Source organism: Rhinoraja longicauda, chromosome 34 (genome assembly GCF_053455715.1).
Source record: "Rhinoraja longicauda isolate Sanriku21f chromosome 34, sRhiLon1.1, whole genome shotgun sequence".
NCBI classification, from domain to species: domain Eukaryota; kingdom Metazoa; phylum Chordata; class Chondrichthyes; order Rajiformes; family Arhynchobatidae; genus Rhinoraja; species Rhinoraja longicauda.
In genome coordinates, this window is record NC_135986.1 from 327,453 (window position 1) to 348,634 (window position 21,182).

Genomic DNA, 21,182 nt, shown 5'->3' on the forward strand with positions numbered 1-21,182 from the left:
CTCCTGCACTGCCCGTCCCCCTGCACTGCCCCTCCCCCAGCACTGCCCCCTCCCCCCTGCACTGACTCCCCCCTCCAGCACTGACCCCACTACCCCAGCACTGCCCCCTCCCCAGCACTGCCCCCCTCCCCCTGTACTGACTCCCTCCCCCAGCACTGCCCCCTCCCCAGCACTGCCCCTCCCCCTGTACTGACTCCCTCCCCCAGCACTGCCCCCCTCCCCAGCACTGCCCCCTCCCCAGCACTGCCCCCCTCCCCCTGTACTGACTCCCTCCCCCAGCACTGCCCCCCTCCCCAGCACTGCCCCCCTCCCCAGCACTGCCCCCCTCCCCAGCACTGCCCCCCTCCCCCTGCATTGAGTCCTCCCCCAGCACTGACCCCACTACCCCAGCACTGCCCCCTCCCCCTGCATTGCCCCCTCCCCAGCACTGCCCCCTCCCCTGTACTGACTCCCTCCCCCAGCACTGCCCCCCTCCCCCAGCACTGCCCCCCTCCCCCAGCACTGCCCCCCTCCCCCAGCACTGCCCCCCTCCCCCAGCACTGCCCCCCTCCCCCAGCACTGCCCCCTCCCCCAGCACTGCCCCCTCCCCCAGCACTGCCCCCCTCCCCCAGCACTGCCCCCTCCCCAGCACTGCCCCCTCCCCAGCACTGCCCCCCTCCCCCAGCACTGGCCCCCTCCCCAGCACTGCCCCCCTCCCCAGCACTGTCCCCCTCCCCAGCACTGCCCCCCTCCCCCAGCACTGGCCCCCTCCCCAGCACTGCCCCCCTCCCCCAGCACTGGCCCCCTCCCCAGCACTGTCCCCCTCCCCAGCACTGCCCTCCTCCCCGGGCCCTTCAGCCCAATATGTCTCTGCCGACCAACATGGGAGATCATGTCTCACGAATCTGAGTTTTTTGAAGAAGTCACAAGGACTTTATTCCTTGGAGTCCACTCTGCTATTCGATCATGGCTGATCTATATTTCCCTCTCAACCCCATTCTTCTGCCTTCTCCCCATAACCATTGACACTCCGTACTAATCAAGCTCCAGTCAATCTGCTTTTAAAATACCCAAAGACTTGGCCTCCACTGCCGTCTGTGGCAATGAATTCCATAGATTCACCTCCCTCTGGCTAAAGAAATTCCTCCTCCTCATCTCCATTGTAAAGGTGCATCTTTATATTCTGAGGCTGTGCCCTCCTGTCCTAAATTATCCCACCACATCCACTCTATCAAGGCTTTTCGTTATTCGGCACGGTATCTACTCACTGATATTCTTCTTGCCTCTTCTGCATTTCTTCTACCCAGAATTGTTCCAAGATAGGAGAGTTGCACTCGTGTCTTTTCCGGGCTGGAGAATAGTTACAGATGATCAGGACATACACCAAACGTCACTCTCTTTCCAAGAGCACTAGCTTTGCAAAACCTTTCCCCATCTCTGATAGAAATCTCCGAGAGATTTACAGACGTTCCAGGGTCAGAGGGTTATGGGAATCTCGCGGAAAATGCACTGAGGTGAATGATTAGCTGTGATCTGATTTACTGGCCAATGTCTTGCCTCAATCGTTCTGCGATAGAGTCACACAGCATGGAAACAGGTCCTTCAGCCCCATTTGTCTCTGCCAACCAACATGGGAGATCGTCTCACAAATCTGGTTGAGTTTTTGAAGACTTTATTCCTTGGAGTGCAGGAGGATGCGTTACAGACAGGTGTGTAAGATCATGAGGGAAATAGAAAGGGTGAATGCACAGTCTGCCCACCCTCACCACCGTCACCCTCACTCACTCACTCACTCACACACTCCCATTCCCACCTCCACCCTCATTCACTCACTCCCATTCCCACCTCCACCCTCACTCACTCACTCACACATTCCCATTCCCACCTCCACCCTCACTCACTCACTCACACACTCCCATTCCCACCTCCACCCTCACTCACTCACTCACACACTCCCATTCCCACCTCCACCCTCACTCACTCCCATTCCCACCTCCACCCTCACTCACTCACACACTCCCATTCCCACCACCACCCTCACTCCCCAAAAAGCTTTGCTCCACACATCTCCATTAAACTGTCTCCCTCTCACCTCATGGCTGTGCGCTGTAATGTTGGACATTTCCACGCTGGGAAAAAGGTTCTGACTGTCTACCTTATCTATGCCTGTCATCATTTTATATACTTCAATCAGCTCACCCCATAATCTCCACTGGATCCAGTGTAGATGGGGCATGTGGTTGGCACGAGCAAGTTGAGCTGAAGAAGGACCTCTTTGCTCCTATACTCAACTCCTCTTGTTATGAAGTTGAACCGGTACTTTGGATCTGTCTTCACTAAGGAAGATACAAACAATCTCCCAGATGTTCAAGTGGCCAGAGATCCTAGTGTGACGGAAGAACTGAAGGAAATTCACATTAGGCAGGAAATGGTGTTGGGTAGACTGATGGGACTGAAGGCTGATAAATCCCCTGGGCCTGATGGTCTGCATCCCAGGGTACTTAAGGAGGTGGCTCTAGAAATTGTGGACGCATTGATGATAATTTTCCAATGTTCTAAAGATTCAGCATTAGTTCCTGTGGATTGGAGGGTAGCTAATGTTATCCCACTTTTTAAGAAAGGAGGGAGAGAGAAAACGGGAAATTATAGACCAGTTAGTCTGACATCAGTGGTGGGGAAGATGCTGGAGTCAATTATAAAAGACGAAATTGCGGAGCATTTGGATAGCAGTAACAGGATCGTTCCGAGTCAGCATGGATCTACGAAGGGGAAATCATGCTTGACTAATCGGTGGATGGATGTGGTGTACCTCGACTTTCAGAAAGCCTTTGACAGGGTCCCACGTAGGAGATTAGTGGGCAAAATTAGAGCACATGGTATTGGGGGTAGGGTACTGACATGGATAGAAAATTGGTTGACAGACAGAAAGCAAAGAGTGCGGATAAATGGGTCCTTTTCAGAATGGCAGGCAGTAACTTGTGGGGTACCGCAAGGCTCGGTGCTGGGACCGCAGCTAATTACAATATACATTAATGACTTGGATGCAGGGATTAAAAGTACCATTAGCAAATTTGCAGATGATACAAAGCTGGGTGGTAGTGTGAACTGTGAGGAAGATGCTATGAGGTTGCAGGGTGACTTGGACAGGTTGTGTGAGTTGGTGGATGCATGGCAGATGCAGTTTAATATGGATAAGTGTGAGGTTATCCACTTTGGTGGTAATAATAGGAAAGGAGAATATTATCTGAATGGTGTCAGGTTAGGAAAAGGGGACGTACAACGAGATCTGGGTGTCCAAGTGCATCAGTCACTGAAAGGAAGCATGCAGGTACAGCAGGCAGTGAAGAAAGCCAATGGAATGTTGGCCTTCATAACAAGAGGAGTTGAGTATAGGAGCTAAGAGGTCCTTCTGCAGTTGTACAGGGCCCTAGTGAGACCGCACTTGGAATACTGTGTGCAGTTTTGGTCTCCAAATTTGAGGAAGGATATTCTTGCTATTGAGAGCGTGCAGTGTAGGTTTACTAGGTTAATTCCCGGAATGGCGGGACTGTCGTATGTTGAAAGACTGGAGTGGCTAGGCTTGTATACACTGGAATTTAGAAGGATGAGAGGGGATCTTATTTAAACATATAAGATTATTAAGGGGTTGGACACGTTCGAGGCAGGAAACATGTTCCCAATGTTGGGGGAGTCCAGAATCAGGGGCCACAGTTTAAGAATAAGGGGTCGGCCATTTAGAACGGAGATGAGGAAAAACTTTTTCACTCAGAGAGTTGTGAATCTGTGGAATTCTCTGCCTCAGAAGGCAGTGGAGGCCAATTCTCTGAATGCATTCAAGAGAGAGCTAGATAGAGCTCTTAAGGATAGCGGAGTCAGGGGGTTTGGGGAGAAGGCAGGAATGGGGTACTGATTGAGAATGATCAGCCATGATCACATTGAATGGCGGTGCGTACAGGCTCGAAGGGCCGAATGGCCTACTCCTGCACCTATTGTCTATTGTCTATAAGAAACTGTTTCCATGCTCTATGAATCTAAGGAGCGTTGACAGCATAATTACAGTTACAAAGTACTGCTTGTGCAGTTTGCATCAACCTTGAAATGACACCATTATCATCCATATCCATGACACACCTGAGCCCCCGAGTCTCCAAAGTCCCCGTGGACATCGTGTGTTCCCGTGCCAGGGGCTGCGGACATGAACGTGGAACTGCAACAAGGGTTGAGACAGTCAACTGGGGCAGAACCCACAACTGCCCGCTGCCTGGACCTGTGAATGGCCATCTTGGCCAGGCCCAAGAGCAACCGACAGGGTGTTTCCACTACAGGGACTAGAGGTCACAGCCTCAGAATTAAAGGACGTTCCTTTAGGAAGGAAATGAGGAATATTTTTAGTCAGAGGATGGTGAATCTGTGGAATTCATTGACACAGAAGGCCATGGAAGCCAAGTCAATGGATATTTTTAAGGCAGAGATAGGTAGATCCTTCATTAGTAAAGGGTGTCAGGGGTTATGGGGAGAAGGCAGGAGAATGGGGTGAGGAGGGAGATAGATCAGCCATGATTGAATAGCGGAGCAGACTTGATGTGCCGAATGGCCTGATTCTGCTCCTATCACTTATGACAAGGAGATTCCCCCACCTTTTCTTACCAGGTGACTAAAGATCAGGAGTGTAGGGCTGAAATGCAGCCCCTTGAGAGCAGCCCCTTTAGATTGGAGAGAAAGTGAGAGGGGACATTGTCAATTGGTTATAAATGCTCTGTGACTTTGTCTGAATAATCAAAGCTCACAACTGAATCAGCTGGAGCAGCCTTGACCTCTCATCTACCTCATTTAAGACCTTTGTATTATCTTTAATTGGACTTCATCTTGCACTGAATGTTGTACCCTCTATACTTTATCTATGCACTGTGGACGGTTGATTGTATTCACGTATCGTCTTTACTTTGACTGGCTAGCAGGCAGACAAAAGCTTTCCACTGCACCTCGGCACACGTGACAATAATAAACTAACCAAGAAACAGTACTGTGGAGACCGAGAGACAATTGACCAATTCACAGGGGAAGGAAGATCAGTCACAGGAATGGAAAGTCAGCAAACTAAACTAAACTAGACTAGAGTAGACAAGCCTCTGTAGTGACAAAATCTTTATCAGGAAACTAGACCAAGTGGACCCGTTGGGTACAACCCTCCCCTGCATTGGTGCAGCACCCCCTCCTCCCCTTCACCCCTCCCCCATCCCCTTCATTCCTCCCACCCCTCTTCCCCACCCCTGCTCCTCCCCCCATCCCCCTCTCCACCCCCCCACCCAACCGTGGAGCCGTTGCCGCCTCCGCGGTGCGCTGCACCATGGGAGGAAGGTCATGCTCGGGCACTGGTCCTTCCGGGAGGGGGTGTGGGGGAGCGCGTTTATTAAAGTTTATTAGGTAAATTGTTTTAAAAAAGTAACAGAAGAGGGGTTATTCACACCACAGGGTAATGGTGAGTAGGGTGGGCCTAAAATTGTCGTGCTGTCCTGTACCGTTTTAGCTGTGTCGAGGGCATGGTACACACATAAACATATACACACAAACAAACCGAGAGTTTTAGTTTTAATGGGATCAGGGGGTATGGAGAGAAGGCAGGTACAGGATACTGAGTTGGATGATCAGCCATATCATATCATATCATATCATATCATATATATACAGCCGGAAACAGGCCTTTTTGGCCCACCAAGTCCGTGCCGCCCAGCGATCCCCGCACATTAACACTATCCTACACCCACTAGGGACAATTTTTACATTTATCCAGCCAATTAACCTACATACCTGTACGTCTTTGGAGCCATGATCATATTGAATGGCGGTGCAGGCTCGAAGGGCCGAATGGCCTACTCCTGCACCTATTTAATATGTTTCTATGTTATATATACTAGACCAAGTGGACCAGCTGGGCCCAAACCTCTCCTGTATTGGTGCAGCACCCTCCCCCCCCCCCTCTCCTCAACACCCCCCCCCCCTCTCCTCAACCCCCCCCCTCTCCCTTCTCCCCCACTCCCCCTCTCCTCCTTTTAAACTTTAAAATGTGAATAACTTAAAAAATATAACACCAATTTCAATTAAAATACTTGCATTATCGCTAAAGTGACAATGGTGAGTAAGGTGCGACTACAATTTTGGCGCTGTCGTGTACCGTTTTGGCTGAAGTTCCGTCACAAACAAGATAACAAACGAGAGTTTTGGTATAAAGATATAAATAGATATATAAATATATATATAGAATATATACAGATATAGAATATAGATGTGGAGATAGATATGGAGATAGATGTAGATATACAGATATAGATAGATATACATAGATGCTAACTCATCGTACCGGCTCCTTCCATGATCTGCAGTGGGGTGGAATCAGTGATCCAGCTGTAGCAGGGGAAGTTGTAGGTCAGTTTGCTTGTGGTTTCCACCTTCACATAACTGCAGTACCAGTCGTCGTCACCAAACAGATACGTCTCCTTGAAGAGTTTCACCAGCAGGAGGTCCCCGAGCTCAGACTCGGTCTTCACTGGTGTGCGCCATTCCTGTGCAGCAAATGGGAAAAACCCACCGCCCCACAAACAATCACAAAGCAGAGCCATAGATACCCTACCCCTTCACTCACCCCACCCTCACCCCCCCATCCCTCCCCACACCCACCCCAAAACCCACCCTCGCTCTCACCTACCTCATCCACACCTTCCCATCCACACCTTCCCATCCCCACTCCCACCCCACCCCCACATCCTCCCATCCCCATTCCCACCCACACCGCCAAACACCACCCCACCCACACCCCCCCATCCCTACCCTCACTCTTACCCCAGCCCCACTGTCAACCCCAGCCTCACTCACACACCCCAATCCCCAACCATCTCATCCTCACCCTCCCATTCCCACCCTCATCCCCAAACACCATGTTCACTCTTACCCCTGCCCACCCTCACCCCCCCAACCTCCACCCTCACTCACCCCACACTCACACACCCTTATCCCCACCTCCACCCTTACTCTTCAAAAATCTTTGCCCCACACATCTCCATTAAACTTTCTCTCTCTCACCTCATGGCTGTGCACTCTAGTGTTGGACATTTCCACGCTGGATAAAAGGTTCTGAATGTCTACCTTATCTACGCCTGTCATTATTTTATATACTTCTATCAGCTCTCCCCGTAACCTCCAACGTTCCAGAGAAAACTATCCATCTCTCCAGCCTCTCCCCAGAGCTGAAACCCCTAATCCAAGCACCATTCTGGTAAACCTCCTCTGCACCCTCTTCAAAGCCTCCACATCCTGCCTGTGATGGTGTGACCAGAACTGCACGCAATACTCCAAATAATGAGGTACTCACCGTCCTTCTCCGGAGAGGAACCAAGTTCCTGATGGACTGCTTCTGGGAGCTGCCAAGTGACCCCACTAACATCACGGATATTTTATCCTTTGTCCCAGCGAAGAACACATTGCCAGTGCCAATAGTGACCTGGTACAAGACCTCCATGTTTGACTCGCTGAAGATCCTGCTGTCTGTGTGTTTAGTGTTCTCTCCACGCACTATATATACGGGGGATTGTGTAGGGTGGCGATACGTTGACGTGAAATGTTTGTCTCATTATCTAATTGGTAGAGGCTGGAGATGTCACAGCAAATTCCAAGAAAGCTGCTATCGGAGGCAAGATCTAACCCAACCCATTTGTTGTGACCTTACACGATGTACAAGGGATGTGGGTGGCAGGGAATTGAGTATTTCTTGCTTTATTCCTAGTTAATCAAAGGCAAGTGCAGATCAGATTATGGAGCAAACCGTGAGTGTCAGGGTAGAGTTAGTCCCCTCAATGAATGCCCAATATCTTCCTGTCATCTGACACGGAGGTTTAGATTAGTTTAGTTTAGAGATACAGCGCAGAAACAGGCCCTTCGGCCCACCGAGTCTGTGTTGACCAGCAATCCCCATACACGAGCACTATCTTACACACTAGGGACAATTTACAATTTTACTGTAGCCAATAACCTACAACCCTGTACGTCTTTGGTGTGTGAGAGCAAACTGGGGCACCCGGAGAACACCCACGCGGTCACGGGGAGAACATACAAACTTGGTACAGGCAGTACCTCTAGTCAGGTTCATACCTGGGTCACTGGTGCTGTAGGGCAGCAGCTCTACCCACTGCGTCACCGTGCCACCTAAAGAACCAGTCAAGTGAAACTGTGTGGGGGGTGAGAGCAAACAAGAAAATCTGTAACTGTCTTTGTAAGCAAATATCAACGAGAACCCACTCCCATAGGACCGGCCTTAGAGCACAGCAGAGCAGGGGCTATAGTGCCGTGAAATATTCATCAAACTAATGTGTTTACCTTGGCAGAGACTGGAGATGTCACAGCAAACTGCAAGAAACCTGGAGTCCAATTAGCTTTAAAATAGTTATAGATAAGGACAGAGTACACCCATATTAATGTTTCTTGTACAGGGCCTCAGCGTTCCTGAACCAGTCCAGTTCACTGTCCAGGTACGCTCCAAGGTATTTGTACTCCCTGGTAAACTGCACATCCACACCATTAATGGAGACTAAAGTCAGGGGCAGGGGTGTTCCTCTCCTCCTAAAGTCTGTAAGGGCGAACATTTGGCATGTGGCCATATGGGTTTTATTGCAGGGGTGTAAAAAAGGTGTAGAAGCTTCAGCTCGATTATGTTGCCAGGACATCCTGTTGTCAGCATGGAAGCGCGGATTATGGCTAAGTGTATCCTTTGATATGGGCAACTGGCTTTAAGGCTTTGATGGTTAGCCATCCTTTGAAGTGTTAAGAAGAACATCTTGCCATATGGACTGCCCTTTGTTCCCAAGAAAGAAGAGGTTACGATGGACACAACGGACACGGAGGTCCAGAAAGACACATAAAGATTTATAGGACATTGTAAAACTTGCCATATAAGGTAGCAACGGAAATGTACTGGCACATGTATTAAGGGTATAAAATGTGTATAATTGTGAGCATTCGGGGAGAGAGACTACACTAGCTTCCTGAGCGTTTCTGAACGCTTCGGTTTCTAGACTCTCTCCCACCCGGGTGAGTAGAATAAAGAGGTTAAATGAATTCGGTTGTCTGACTATTCTGTTCATAGGGCACGAACTACAACAAGCCCACCACTAACTCCTTAGTCTTGTCGGTGTTGAGCTGCAGGTGATTCAGCCCACACCACTCAACAACGTTGCTGACTACACCTCTGTATTCAGCTTTCCTCCCCTCAGTGATGTAGCCCACACTTGCAGAGTCATCTGAAAACATCTGTAGGTGGCAGGAGTCCGAGTTATATGTGAAGTCCGAGGTGTAGATGGCGAACCGGAAGGAAGAGAGTACCGTCCCCTGTGGGGCCTCTGTGTTGCTCACTACCATGTCCGAGACACAGTTCTGTAGCCTGATATATTGTGATCGTCTGGTCAGGTAGTTGGTGATCCAGGACACCAATGGAGTGTCCACCTGCATCTTCTCTTGATGGCGCGGTCCAGTCCAGTCGCCGTCTTGGTAGCTCTGCGGGAACTGTGCGTTTTAAACTGGTATGTTTACTTTAAAATTATCCCTAAGTGCTCTAGCGTGTGCTAGCACTTAGCATTAACCAATGTACGACCGGGAAACGCTCGTTAAATTAAACTCGAGCGCTACAGGAGCACTATTAAACAGAAATCTACTCACCGATATACCGATAGAGATCATCAAAGGAGCGTACCGCGGCAGCAGCAGTGGGAGCGCAGGTCAGTGGGAAAGTCGGAAAAAACACCGAGGGAAGCGAGGTGGGATTCGGAACAGGCTGAGAACCCAAGCCTTACGTCCACCTCTGCCCAGCATACTTCTGGCCAACGTCCAGTCCCTGGAGAACAAGCTGGATGACCTGAGGGCAAGGATCAGATTCCAGAGGGACATAAAGAACTGTAACATCCTTTGTCTGACCGAAACATGGCTGACCCCGCTGGTGCCTGACCAGGTGATCTGCCCATCCGAGTCCTTCACTGTTTTCTGGGCGGACAGAACGGAAGAATCCGGGAAATCCAAGGGCGGAGGAGTCTGCTTCTTGACCAATAATAACTGGTGTAATCCTGGGAATATTAAGACGCTTTCTCGTTCCTGCTCGCCGGACCTGGAACATCTAACTATCTTATGCCGACCATTCTACCTACCCCGGGAGTTCAGCTCGGTGATCATCACAGCCGTCTATATCCCACCGCATGCGGACACCGACGTGGCACTGTCCACCCTACACGATGTGTTGTGTCAACACCAAAACAAGAACCCTGATGCGGCTGTGCTGGTGGCTGGAGACTTCAATAGGGGAAATCTCAAAAAGGTCATGCCCAACTTCTACCAACACATCACGTGTGTCACCAGGGGGGAAAGAACTTTGGACCACTGCTACACGCTGTTCAGGAAAGGCTACAAGGCCGTTTCTCTCCCTCCTTTTGGGAAATCTGACCACGCTGCCATTTTGCTGCTGCCGGAGTACAAACAACGGATAGTACGGGAAGCGACAGTGACGAGGGACGTAAAGCGGTGGGCTGACCATTCAGAGGCCATGCTGCAGGATGTACTGAGCGAAGTCGACTGGAACATGTTCCAAGCAAGTTCCAGAGACGTAAATGAGTTTGCGGAAGCGTTTACGGACTTCATTGCCACAATAGCCGATACCATCATCCCCACGGTAAGGGTCAGTATCTTCCCTAACCAAAAACCCTGGGTGGACAGGTCTTTTCGCGTGGCCTTGAATGCTCGCACCGCTGCTTACAACTCCGGCCTGGCATCCGGCAACATGGACGACTACAAGGGAGAGTCCTCCCGACTGCGAAGGGCAGTGAAGGATGCAAAAAAGAGGTACTGGGACAAGATGGAGTCACAGATGGAGCAGCAGGACACCAGGCACCTTTGGCAGGGGCTACGGACTATAACTAGCTACAGGTCCAGCACCCCCTCAACCGGAAGTGCCGGCTCCTCCTTAGCTGATGACCTGAACTCTTTTTACGCACGGTTTGAGACGGGTAACACCACCAGCTCGCCGTCTAAAAACAGCACCGAAGGGGCGCTGGCTAGCGAGGCTGGAGGGGGATCCACCGCCGGGGATGTGCACACATTCTCGGTGTCCGAGCATGAGGTGAGGTGGGCTCTGACGCGTGTGAACACGAGGAAAGCTGGAGGCCCAGATGGTATATCTGGGCGAGAACTAAAGTCTTGTGCTACTCAGCTTGCTCCAGTGCTCACCACAATATTCAACCTCTCCTAGGCAAAGTCCGTGGTCCCTGCATGCTTCAAAAGATCCATCATTGTACCGGTGCCAAAGAATGCCTCTCCAGCGTGTTTAAATGACTACCGACCGGTGGCCCTCACCTCGGTTGTCATGAAATGCTTTGAGAGGCTAGTCAAGAAGCACATCTGCGCCCTCCTTCCTCGCAACATGGACCCACTACAGTTCGCATACCGTCCGAACAGGTCCACGGATGATGCGGTCTCCCAGGTTCTACACACCGCTCTCTCTCATCTGGACAGCCAGGGGGGCTATGTGAGGATGCTGTTCATTGACTTTAGTTCAGCATTCAACACAATAGTCCCCAGCAGACTGGTTGAGAAGCTGCTGGAACTGGGGATTAGCACCCCTCTGTGTGCCTGGGTCCTGGACTTTCTCACTGCCAGGCCCCAAGTGGTCAGGATGGGGGAACACACATCTAGCTCCCTCACCCTGAACATAGGATCCCCCCAGGGCTGCGTCCTTAGCCCCCTACTGTACTCCCTGTACACACATGACTGTGGGGCCAGGTTCAGCTCAAACTCCATCATCAAGTTTGCTGATGACACTGTGGTGGTGGGCCGGATCTCCAACAACGATGAGAAGGCCTACCGGGAGGAGGTGGCTGATCTGGCACTCTGGTGTCAGGACAATAGCCTCCTCTTGAATGTCACTAAAACAAAGGAGCTGATTGTGGACTTCAGAAGGGCTAAACATCCAAGGACGTACACGCCACTGGAGATAAATGGGTCTATTGTGGATAGGGTGAGCAGTTTCAAATACTTGGGAGTCCGCATCGCAGAGGATCTGACGTGGGCAACGCACATTGCCGCACTGGTGGGTGAGGCTAAGCAGCGCCTTTACCACCTTAGACAACTGAGGAAATTCAGAGTGTCGCTGAGGATCCTTCATTGCTTCTACTCTGGGGCTGTGGAGAGCATCCTGTCCGGCAACATTACAGTCTGGTTTGGGAACAGCTCTGCCCAGGACAGGATGGCCCTGCAGAGAGTAGTGCGTTCGGCAGAACGCACCATGGGAACTACACTCGTCCCCCTGCAGGACCTATACATCAGGAGGTGCAGATCCAGAGCAAGCAAGATCATGAGGGACCCCTGCCACCCCAGTAACGGACTGTTCCAGATGCTACGATCAGGCAAACGCCTCCGCTGTCACGCTGTGAAAACGGAGAGGATGAGACGGAGCTTCTTCCCACAGGCCATCAGGACTGTCAACTTTTATAACCCCAGAGATTAAATTTTTGTCGACACTTTTTGTGCTATGTTTAGTAACTTATTAACTTTATTTATATGCTGTAACTGTAATTCTTTTTGTGCACATCCCGCAGGCATTGCCACTTTCATTTCACTGCACATCGAGTATGTGTATGTGACAAATAAATTTGACTTGACTTGACTTGACTTCGTCAGTTTGCACCAGTGCAGGCCGGATGGTGTCAAAAGCACTGGAGAAGTTAAAAAAAACATGACTCTCACAGTGCTTCCCGGTTTATCCAAGTGAGCATAGGAACGATGGAGCAGGTAGGCGATGGCGTCCTCAACCCCCATTTTTGATTGGTACGCAAACTGTATATTTCTTATCCTAGAGACTTTGGTATACTCTACTGTGCTCTCCTTCCCTTTAACATTATCCACACTTTTCCAATATGTTGAACCTACCCCCCCACCACCACCCCCGCCCCCACTCTAAGGCAAGGTTGTGGGGTCAGGGGCCACTCTACCCTGATCATTGCGATCAGGGGCCACTCTACCGTGATCATTGGGGTCAGGGGTTACCCCACCGTGAGCAGTGGGGCTCAGCGATCGTTTCGCTGAACTCCTCCGCTCAGTCTGCTTAAATCTCCCGGTTACTAAACACTAACTCCCCCTCCCCTTCACCTTCCCACACTGACCTTTCTGCCCTGGGCCTCCTCCACTGTCAGAGTGAGGTCTAACGAAAATTGGAGGAACAGCACCTGATATTTCACTTGGGCAGCTTGCACCCCAACGGTATGAATATTGACTTCTCTAACTTCAAATAACCCTTGCTTTCCCTCTCTCCATCCCTCCCACTTCCTAGTTCTCCGTCCAGTCTGACTGTCTGAATTAAATTTTATCTCTGTGTGCTTCGTTGTCACCTTCTCCGAGCTAACACTGATCTATCCAACATTTTCTTTGACCAGCATCCCCTTTGATGTCTCCTTTTCACACCTTATCCTTCCTTATCTGTGTCTCCCTCTCCCCTGACTGTCAGTCTGAAGAAGGGTTTTGACCCCGAATATCACCCATTCCTTCTATCCAGAGATGCTGCCAGTCCCGCTGAGTTACTCCAGCATTTTGTGTCTATCCTTGGAGTAAACCAGCATCTGCAGTTCCTTCCTACACAGGGAATTGGGCAGGTCAGGTGACAGGTCCACAAGTTAAAGTTTTGCATTGGGGCAAACCCAATTTTAATGGTATCAGACTCGGTAAAGTATATGGGTGGGGACTGTTTGTGGGCATAGGGACTTTTGGAATGTGCAATGATTTTGACTTCAGGGCATGCATGTTCCTGTTAGAGTGAAGTACAAGGCAGGTGACAAACATCCCGTTGCATTTACATGTGTATGTGTGGCTGTACATGATCCATACCCTCCATCCCATGTACATCCATGAGCCTATCCAAAAGCCACTGAAACGCCACTGCATATCTGCCTTACCACCACCCATGGCTGCACCATTCCAGGCAGAGCAGCCATTCACATGTGGAGCCGCAGGAGATGGCCAAAGAATAACATTTGGGATATTATGTTACGTTATGTACAAGCCACTGGTGAGGTTGCACTTGGAGCATTGCGTCACCCTGCTGAAGCAGAGAGTGAGTGGCGGAGTCAGAGGGAACAAGAGGGGAAGGGAACAGACCAGGTGGGTTAAGAAGTAGGTGAAGAGCAGATGGAGGCTGGTGAGGAAAGGTAAGAAACAGGGGAGTGGTGAACTGAAGGTTTGAATAAAGGAGGGGTGAGAGAACCTGTGGGGATCACGAAAGAAAGGAACAAGGGGGACAGATTGTGCAGGAAATAACTGCAGATGCTGCATTAAATCGAAGGTAGACACAAAATGCTGTCTGAAGAAGGGTCTCAACCCAAAACGTCACCCATTCCTTCTCTCCAGAGATGCTGCCTGACTCGCCGAGTGTCTATCAGGGGGTACAGATTACTGAAAACTGGAGAATCCAAAGTTCACTCCATTGGGTTGCAGACTACCCAAGCAGAATAGGAGATACTGTGCATTGATGGTGTGAGGCAGGACCCTGCAATGCTTGATTGAAGCAAGTTGTTTATGAGCAAAGAGAAATGCAGTATGTCAGATAATTTTAAAAGTTTGATAGAGAGAGTTCAAGGCATGCATGTTTCTGTTAGATTGAGGGCAAGGCAGGTGTGTGTATGAGATTGTGCATGACAAGAGAAATTGAGGCTCTGGAAAGGAAAATGGAGGCGCGGGGCCCCGAGGTAGACGGGACATGAAAAGCTTGTTTCCAGTAATAGTAGTGTCCTGAACCAGAGCGCACAGATGCAGAACAAAAGGACGAGCTTTTAGAATGGAGATAAGGAAGAATTTATTTCACCAGAGCTTGGTGAATCTGGAATTCATTGCCACAGACGGCTGTGGAGGACGACATTGGGTATTTTTAAAGTGGAGATGAATAGCTTCCTGATTAGGAAGGGCGTCAAAGGGTATGGGACAAAGGTAGAGGAATGGGATTGAGAGGGAAAAATAGATCAGCCATGATTGGAATGCGGAGTAGACTCGACGGGTGAACGGCCTAATTCTGCTTCCATGTCTTATGTTATAGACAGCTGGGATCAGCTGGAGTTTAGGGAATTGAGGAGCATACTGAAGAAGGAATTAGGAGGGAAAATAGGGGGAAAGAGATAGCTCCGACGGATGAGATGTCAGAGATTTTAACAGTATATTGAGGAGAAAAGGGCTAACTGGGGCCGAATAGGGGCAGAGCAGCCATTCACATGAGGAGCTACAGGAGACGGCCAATGTATTTCACTTGGGATGTTCTGTTACATGATGCACCAATAAGATATTGGTGAGGCTGCACTTGGAGCATTGTCACCCTGCTACAGGAAAGATGTTATTAAGCCGGAAAGAGTGCAGGGTAGATTTACGAGGATGTTGCCAAGGCTTGAGTGCCTGAACTATTGGAGAGGTTGGACAGGCTGGGACCTTATTCCTTGGAGCGCTCGAGGCTGTGAGATGATCTTATAGAGGTGTATAAGATCATGAGGGGAATAGATAGGGTGAATGCACAGTACTTTAACCAGGATAGGGGAATCAAGAACCAGGCGACATTGGTTTAAGGTGAGAGAGGAATGATTTAATAGGAACCTGAGGGGCAAATTTTAAACACAGAGACGTCCCCGTACGGTGAAGGTGTGGGGTCAGGGGTCAGGGGTCATCCCACAGTGAGAGTGTGGGGTCAGGAGCTCCCATCAGTAAAACATCCCGTTGCATTTACATGCGTATGTGTGGCTGTACATGATCCATACCCTCCATCCCATGTACATCCATGAGCCTATCGAAAAGCCACTGAAACGCCACTGCATATCTGCCTTACCACTACCCATGGCTGCACCATTCCGGGCAGAGCAGCCATTCACATGTGGAGCCACAGGAGATGGCCAAAGTATATCATTTGGGATATTATGTTACATGATGTACAAGCCACTGGTGAGGTTGCACTTGGAGCATTGCGTCACCCTGCTGAAGCAGAGAGTGAGTGGTGGAGTCAGAGGGAACAAGAGGGGATGGGAACAGACCAGGTGGGTTATGTAAGTGGGTGAAGGGCAGATGGAGGCTGGTGGGGAAAGGTAAGAAACTGGGAAATGAAGGTTTTTTGAATAAAGGAGAGAACCTGTGAGGATCACGAAAGAAAGGAACAGGGGAAAGAATTGTGTAGGAAAGACCTGCAGATGCTGGTTTAAATCGAACTCGAAGATAGACACAAAATGCTGTCTGAAGGGCCTCGACCCAAAACGTCACCCATTCCTTCTCTCTAAAGATGCTGCCTGACCCGCTGAGTTACTCCAGCAATTTGTTTCTACCAGGGATTACAGATTACTGAAAACTGGAGAATCCAAAGTTCACTCCATTGGGCTGCAGACTACCCAAGCAGAATAGGACATACTGTGCATTGATGGTGTTAGGCAGGACCTTGCAATGCTTGATTGAAGCAAGTTGTTTATGAGCAAAGAGAGGCAGAATGTCAGATAATTTTAAAAGTTTGATAGAGAGAGTTCAAGGCATGCATGTTTCTGTGAGATTGAGAGCAAGGCAGGTGGGTGTATGAGATTGTGCATGACAAGAGAAATTGAGGCTCTGGAAAGGAAAAAGAAGGCGCGGGGCCCCGAGGTAGACGGGAGGTGAAAAGCTTGTTTCCAGTAATAGTAGTGTCCTGAACCAGAGCGCACAGATGCAGAACAAAAGGACGAGCTTTTAGAATGGAGATAAGGAAGAATTTATTTCACCAGAGCTTGGTGAATCTGGAATTCATTGCCACAGACGGCTGTGGAGGACGACATTGAGTATTTTTAAAGTGGAGATTAATAGCTTCCTGATTAGGAAGGGCGTCAAAGGTTATGGGACAAAGGTAGGGGAATGGGATTGAGAGGGAAAAATAGATCAGCCATGATTGGAATGCGGAGTAGACTCGACGGGTGAATGGCCTAATTCTGCTTCCATGTCTTATGTTATAGACAGCTGGGATCAGCTGGAGTTTAGGGAATTGAGGAGCATACTGAAGAAGGAATAAGGAGGGAAAATAGGGGGAAAGAGATAGCTCCGACGGATGAGATGTCAGAGATTTTAACAGTATATTGAGGAGAAAAGGGCTAACTGGGGGCGAATAGGGGCAGAGCAGCCATTCACATGAGGAGCTACAGGAGACGGCCAATGTATTTCACTTGGGATGTTAGGTTACATGATGCACCAATAAGATATTGGTGAGGCTGCACTTGGAGCATTGTCACCCTGCTACAGGAAAGATGTTATTAAGCCGGAAAGAGTGCAGGGTAGATTTACGAGGATGTTGCCAAGGCTTGAGTGCCTGAACTATTGGAGAGGTTGGACAGGCTGGGACCTTATTCCTTGGAGCGCTCGAGGCTGTGAGATGATCTTATAGAGGTGTATAAGATCATGAGGGGAATAGATAGGGTGAATGCACAGTACTTTAACCAGGATAGGGAAATCAAGAACCAGGCGACATTGGTTTAAGGTGAGAGAGGAAAGATTTAATAGGAACCTGAGGGGCAACTTTTAAACACAGAGACGTCCCCGTACGGTGAAGGTGTGGGGTCAGGGGTCAGGGGTCATCCCACAGTGAGAGTGTGGGGTCAGGAGCTCCCATCAGTAAAACATCCCGTTGCATTTACATGCGTATGTGTGGCTGTACATGATCCATACCCTCCATCCCATGTACATCCATGAGCCTATCGAAAAGCCACTGAAACGCCACTGCATATCTGCCTTACCACTACCCATGGCTGCACCATTCCGGGCAGAGCAGCCATTCACATGTGGAGCCACAGGAGATGGCCAAAGTATATCATTTGGGATATTATGTTACATGATGTACAAGCCACTGGTGAGGTTGCACTTGGAGCATTGCGTCACCCTGCTGAAGCAGAGAGTGAGTGGCGGAGTCAGAGGGAACAAGAGGGGATGGGAACAGACCAGGTGGGTTATGTAAGTGGGTGAAGGGCAGATGGAGGCTGGTGGGGAAAGGTAAGCAACTGGGAAATGAAGGTTTTTTGAATAAAGGAGAGAACCTGTGAGGATCACGAAAGAAAGGAACAGGGGAAAGAATTGTGTAGGAAAGACCTGCAGATGCTGGTTTAAATCGAACTCGAAGATAGACACAAAATGCTGTCTGAAGGGCCTCGACCCAAAACGTCACCCATTCCTTCTCTCTAAAGATGCTGCCTGACCCGCTGAGTTACTCCAGCAATTTGTTTCTACCAGGGATTACAGATTACTGAAAACTGGAGAATCCAAAGTTCACTCCATTGGGCTGCAGACTACCCAAGCAGAATAGGACATACTGTGCATTGATGGTGTTAGGCAGGACCCTGCAATGCTTGATTGAAGCAAGTTGTTTATGAGCAAAGAGAGGCAGAATGTCAGATAATTTTAAAAGTTTGATAGAGAGAGTTCAAGGCATGCATGTTTCTGTTAGATTGAGAGCAAGGCAGGTGGGTGTATGAGATTGTGCATGACAAGAGAAATTGAGGCTCTGGAAAGGAAAAAGAAGGCGCGGGGCCCCGAGGTAGACGGGAGGTGAAAAGCTTGTTTCCAGTAATAGTAGTGTCCTGAACCAGAGCGCACAGATGCAGAACAAAAGGACGAGCTTTTAGAATGGAGATAAGGAAGAATTTATTTCACCAGAGCTTGGTGAATCTGGAATTCATTGCCACAGACGGCTGTGGAGGACGACATTGAGTATTTTTAAAGTGGAGATTAATAGCTTCCTGATTAGGAAGGGCGTCAAAGGTTATGGGACAAAGATAGGGGAATGGGATTGAGAGGGAAAAATAGATCAGCCATGATTGGAATGCGGAGTAGACTCGACGGGTGAATGGCCTAATTCTGCTTCCATGTCTTATGATATAGACAGCTGGGATCAGCTGGAGTTTAGGGAATTGAGGAGCATACTGAAGAAGGAATAAGGAGGGAAAATAGGGGGAAAGAGATAGCTCCGACGGATGAGATGTCAGAGATTTTAACAGTATATTGAGGAGAAAAGGGCTAACTGGGGCCGAATAGGGGCAGAGCAGCCATTCACATGAGGAGCTACAGGAGACGGCCAATGTATTTCACTTGGGATGTTAGGTTACATGATGCACCAATAAGATATTGGTGAGGCTGCACTTGGAGCATTGTCACCCTGCTACAGGAAAGATGTTATTAAGCCGGAAAGAGTGCAGGGTAGATTTACGACGATGTTGCCAGGGCTTGAGTGCCTGAACTATTGGAGAGGTTGGACAGGCTGGGACCTTATTCCTTGGAGCGCTCGAGGCTGTGAGATGATCTTATAGAGGTGTACAAGATCATGAGGGGAATAGATAGGTTGAATAAACAGTCTTTTAACCAGGATAGGGGAATCAAGAACCAGGCGACATTGGTTTAAGGTGAGAGAGGAAAGATTTAATAGGAACCTGAGGGGCAACTTTTAAACAACGAGTCGTCCCCGTACGGTGAAGGTGTGGGATCAGGGGTCATCCCACAGTGAGAGTGTGGGGTCAGGGGCTCCCGGCAGTAAAATGACAAACATCCCATTGCATTTACATGCGTATGTGTGGCTGTACATGATCCATACCCTCCATCCCATGTACATCCATGAGCCTATCCAAAAGCCACTGAAACGCCACTGCATATCTGCCTTACCACCACCCATGGCTGCACCATTCCAGGCAGAGCAGCCATTCACATGTGGAGCCACAGGCGATGGACAAAGTCTAACATTTGGGATATTATGTTACATGATGTACAAGCCACTGGTGAGGTTGCACTTGGAGCATTGCCTCACCTTGCTGAAGCAGAGAGTGAGTGGCGGAGGCAGAGGGAACAAGAGGGGAAGGGAATAGACCAGGTGGGTTAAGAAGTAGGTGAAGAGCAGATGGAGGAGGCTGGTGGGGAAAGGTAAGAAACAGGGGAGTGATGAACTGAAGGTTCGAATAAAGGAGGGGTGAGGGAACCTGTGGAGATCACGAAAGAAAGGAACAGGGGGTACAGATTGTGCAGGAAATAACTGCAGATGCAGCTTTAAATCGAAGGTAGGCACAAAATGCTGTCTGAAGAAGGGTCTCAACCCAAAACGTCACCCATTCCTTCTCTCCAGAGATGCTGCCTGACTCGCCGACTGTCTACCAGGGGGTACAGATTACTGAAAACTGGAGAATCCAAAGTTTACTCCATTGGGTTGCAGACTACCCAAGCAGAATAGGAGATACTGTGCATTGATGGTGTGAGGCAGGACCCTGCAATGCTTGATTGAAGCAAGTTGTTTATGAGCAAAGAGAAATGCAGTATGTCAGATCATTTCAAAAGTTTGATAGAGTTCAAGGCATGCATGTTTCTGTTAGATTGAGGGCAAGGCAGGTGGGTGTATGAGATTGTACATGACAAGAGAAATTGAGGCTCTGGAAAGGAAAAATGAGGCGCGGGGCCCCGAGGTAGACGGGACGTGAAAAGGTTGTTTCCAGTAATAGTAGTGTCCCGAACCAGAGCGCACAGATGCAGAACAAAAGGATGAGCTTTTAGAATGGAGATAAGGAAGAATTTATTTCACCAGAGCTTGGTGAGTCTGGAATTCATTGCCACAGACGGCTGTGGAGGACGACATTGAGTATTTTTAAAGTGGAGATTAATAGCTTCCTGATTAGGAAGGATGTCAAAGGTTATGGGGCAAAGGTAGGGGAATGGGATTGAGAGGGAAAAATAGATCAGCCATGATTGGAATGCGGAGTAGACTCGACGGGTGAACGGCCTAATTCTGCTTCCATGTCTTATGATATAGACAGCTGGGATCAGCTGGAGGAGTTTAGGGAATTGAGGAGCATACTGAAGAAGGAATAAGGAGGGCAAAAAGGGGGAAAGAGATAACTCCGACGGATGAGATTTCAGAGATTTTAACAGTATATTGAGGAGAAAAGGGCTAACTCGGGGCGAATAGGGGCAGAGCAGCCATTCACATGAGGAGCTACAGGAGATGGCGAATGTATTCCACTTGGGATGTTCTGTTACATGATGCACCAATAAGATATTGGTGAGGCTGCACTTGGAGCATTGTCACCCTGCTACAGGAAAGATGTTATTAAGCCGGAAAGAGTGCAGGGTAGATTTACGAGGATGTTGCCAAGGCTTGAGTGCCTGAACTATTGGAG

At 49.4% G+C, this 21,182-nt stretch overlaps 1 protein-coding gene across 1 annotated transcript in view; it reads right to left on the reverse strand.

Moving 5' to 3' along the window:
* LOC144609676 (polyunsaturated fatty acid 5-lipoxygenase-like) overlaps positions 1-7,509 on the reverse strand; it is a 34,612-nt gene extending 27,103 nt beyond the window's left edge. Inside the window, exons 1-3 of the mRNA XM_078428179.1 lie at positions 7,346-7,509; positions 6,338-6,539; positions 1,248-1,329 (exon numbers count right to left, since the gene is read on the reverse strand). Of these exons, the coding sequence (XP_078284305.1) occupies positions 1,248-1,329; positions 6,338-6,539; positions 7,346-7,492 (431 nt within the window). The 5' untranslated portion in view covers positions 7,493-7,509. The remainder of the gene's footprint in view (positions 1-1,247; positions 1,330-6,337; positions 6,540-7,345) is intronic.
* Between the last annotated feature and the right edge of the window lie 13,673 nt (positions 7,510-21,182).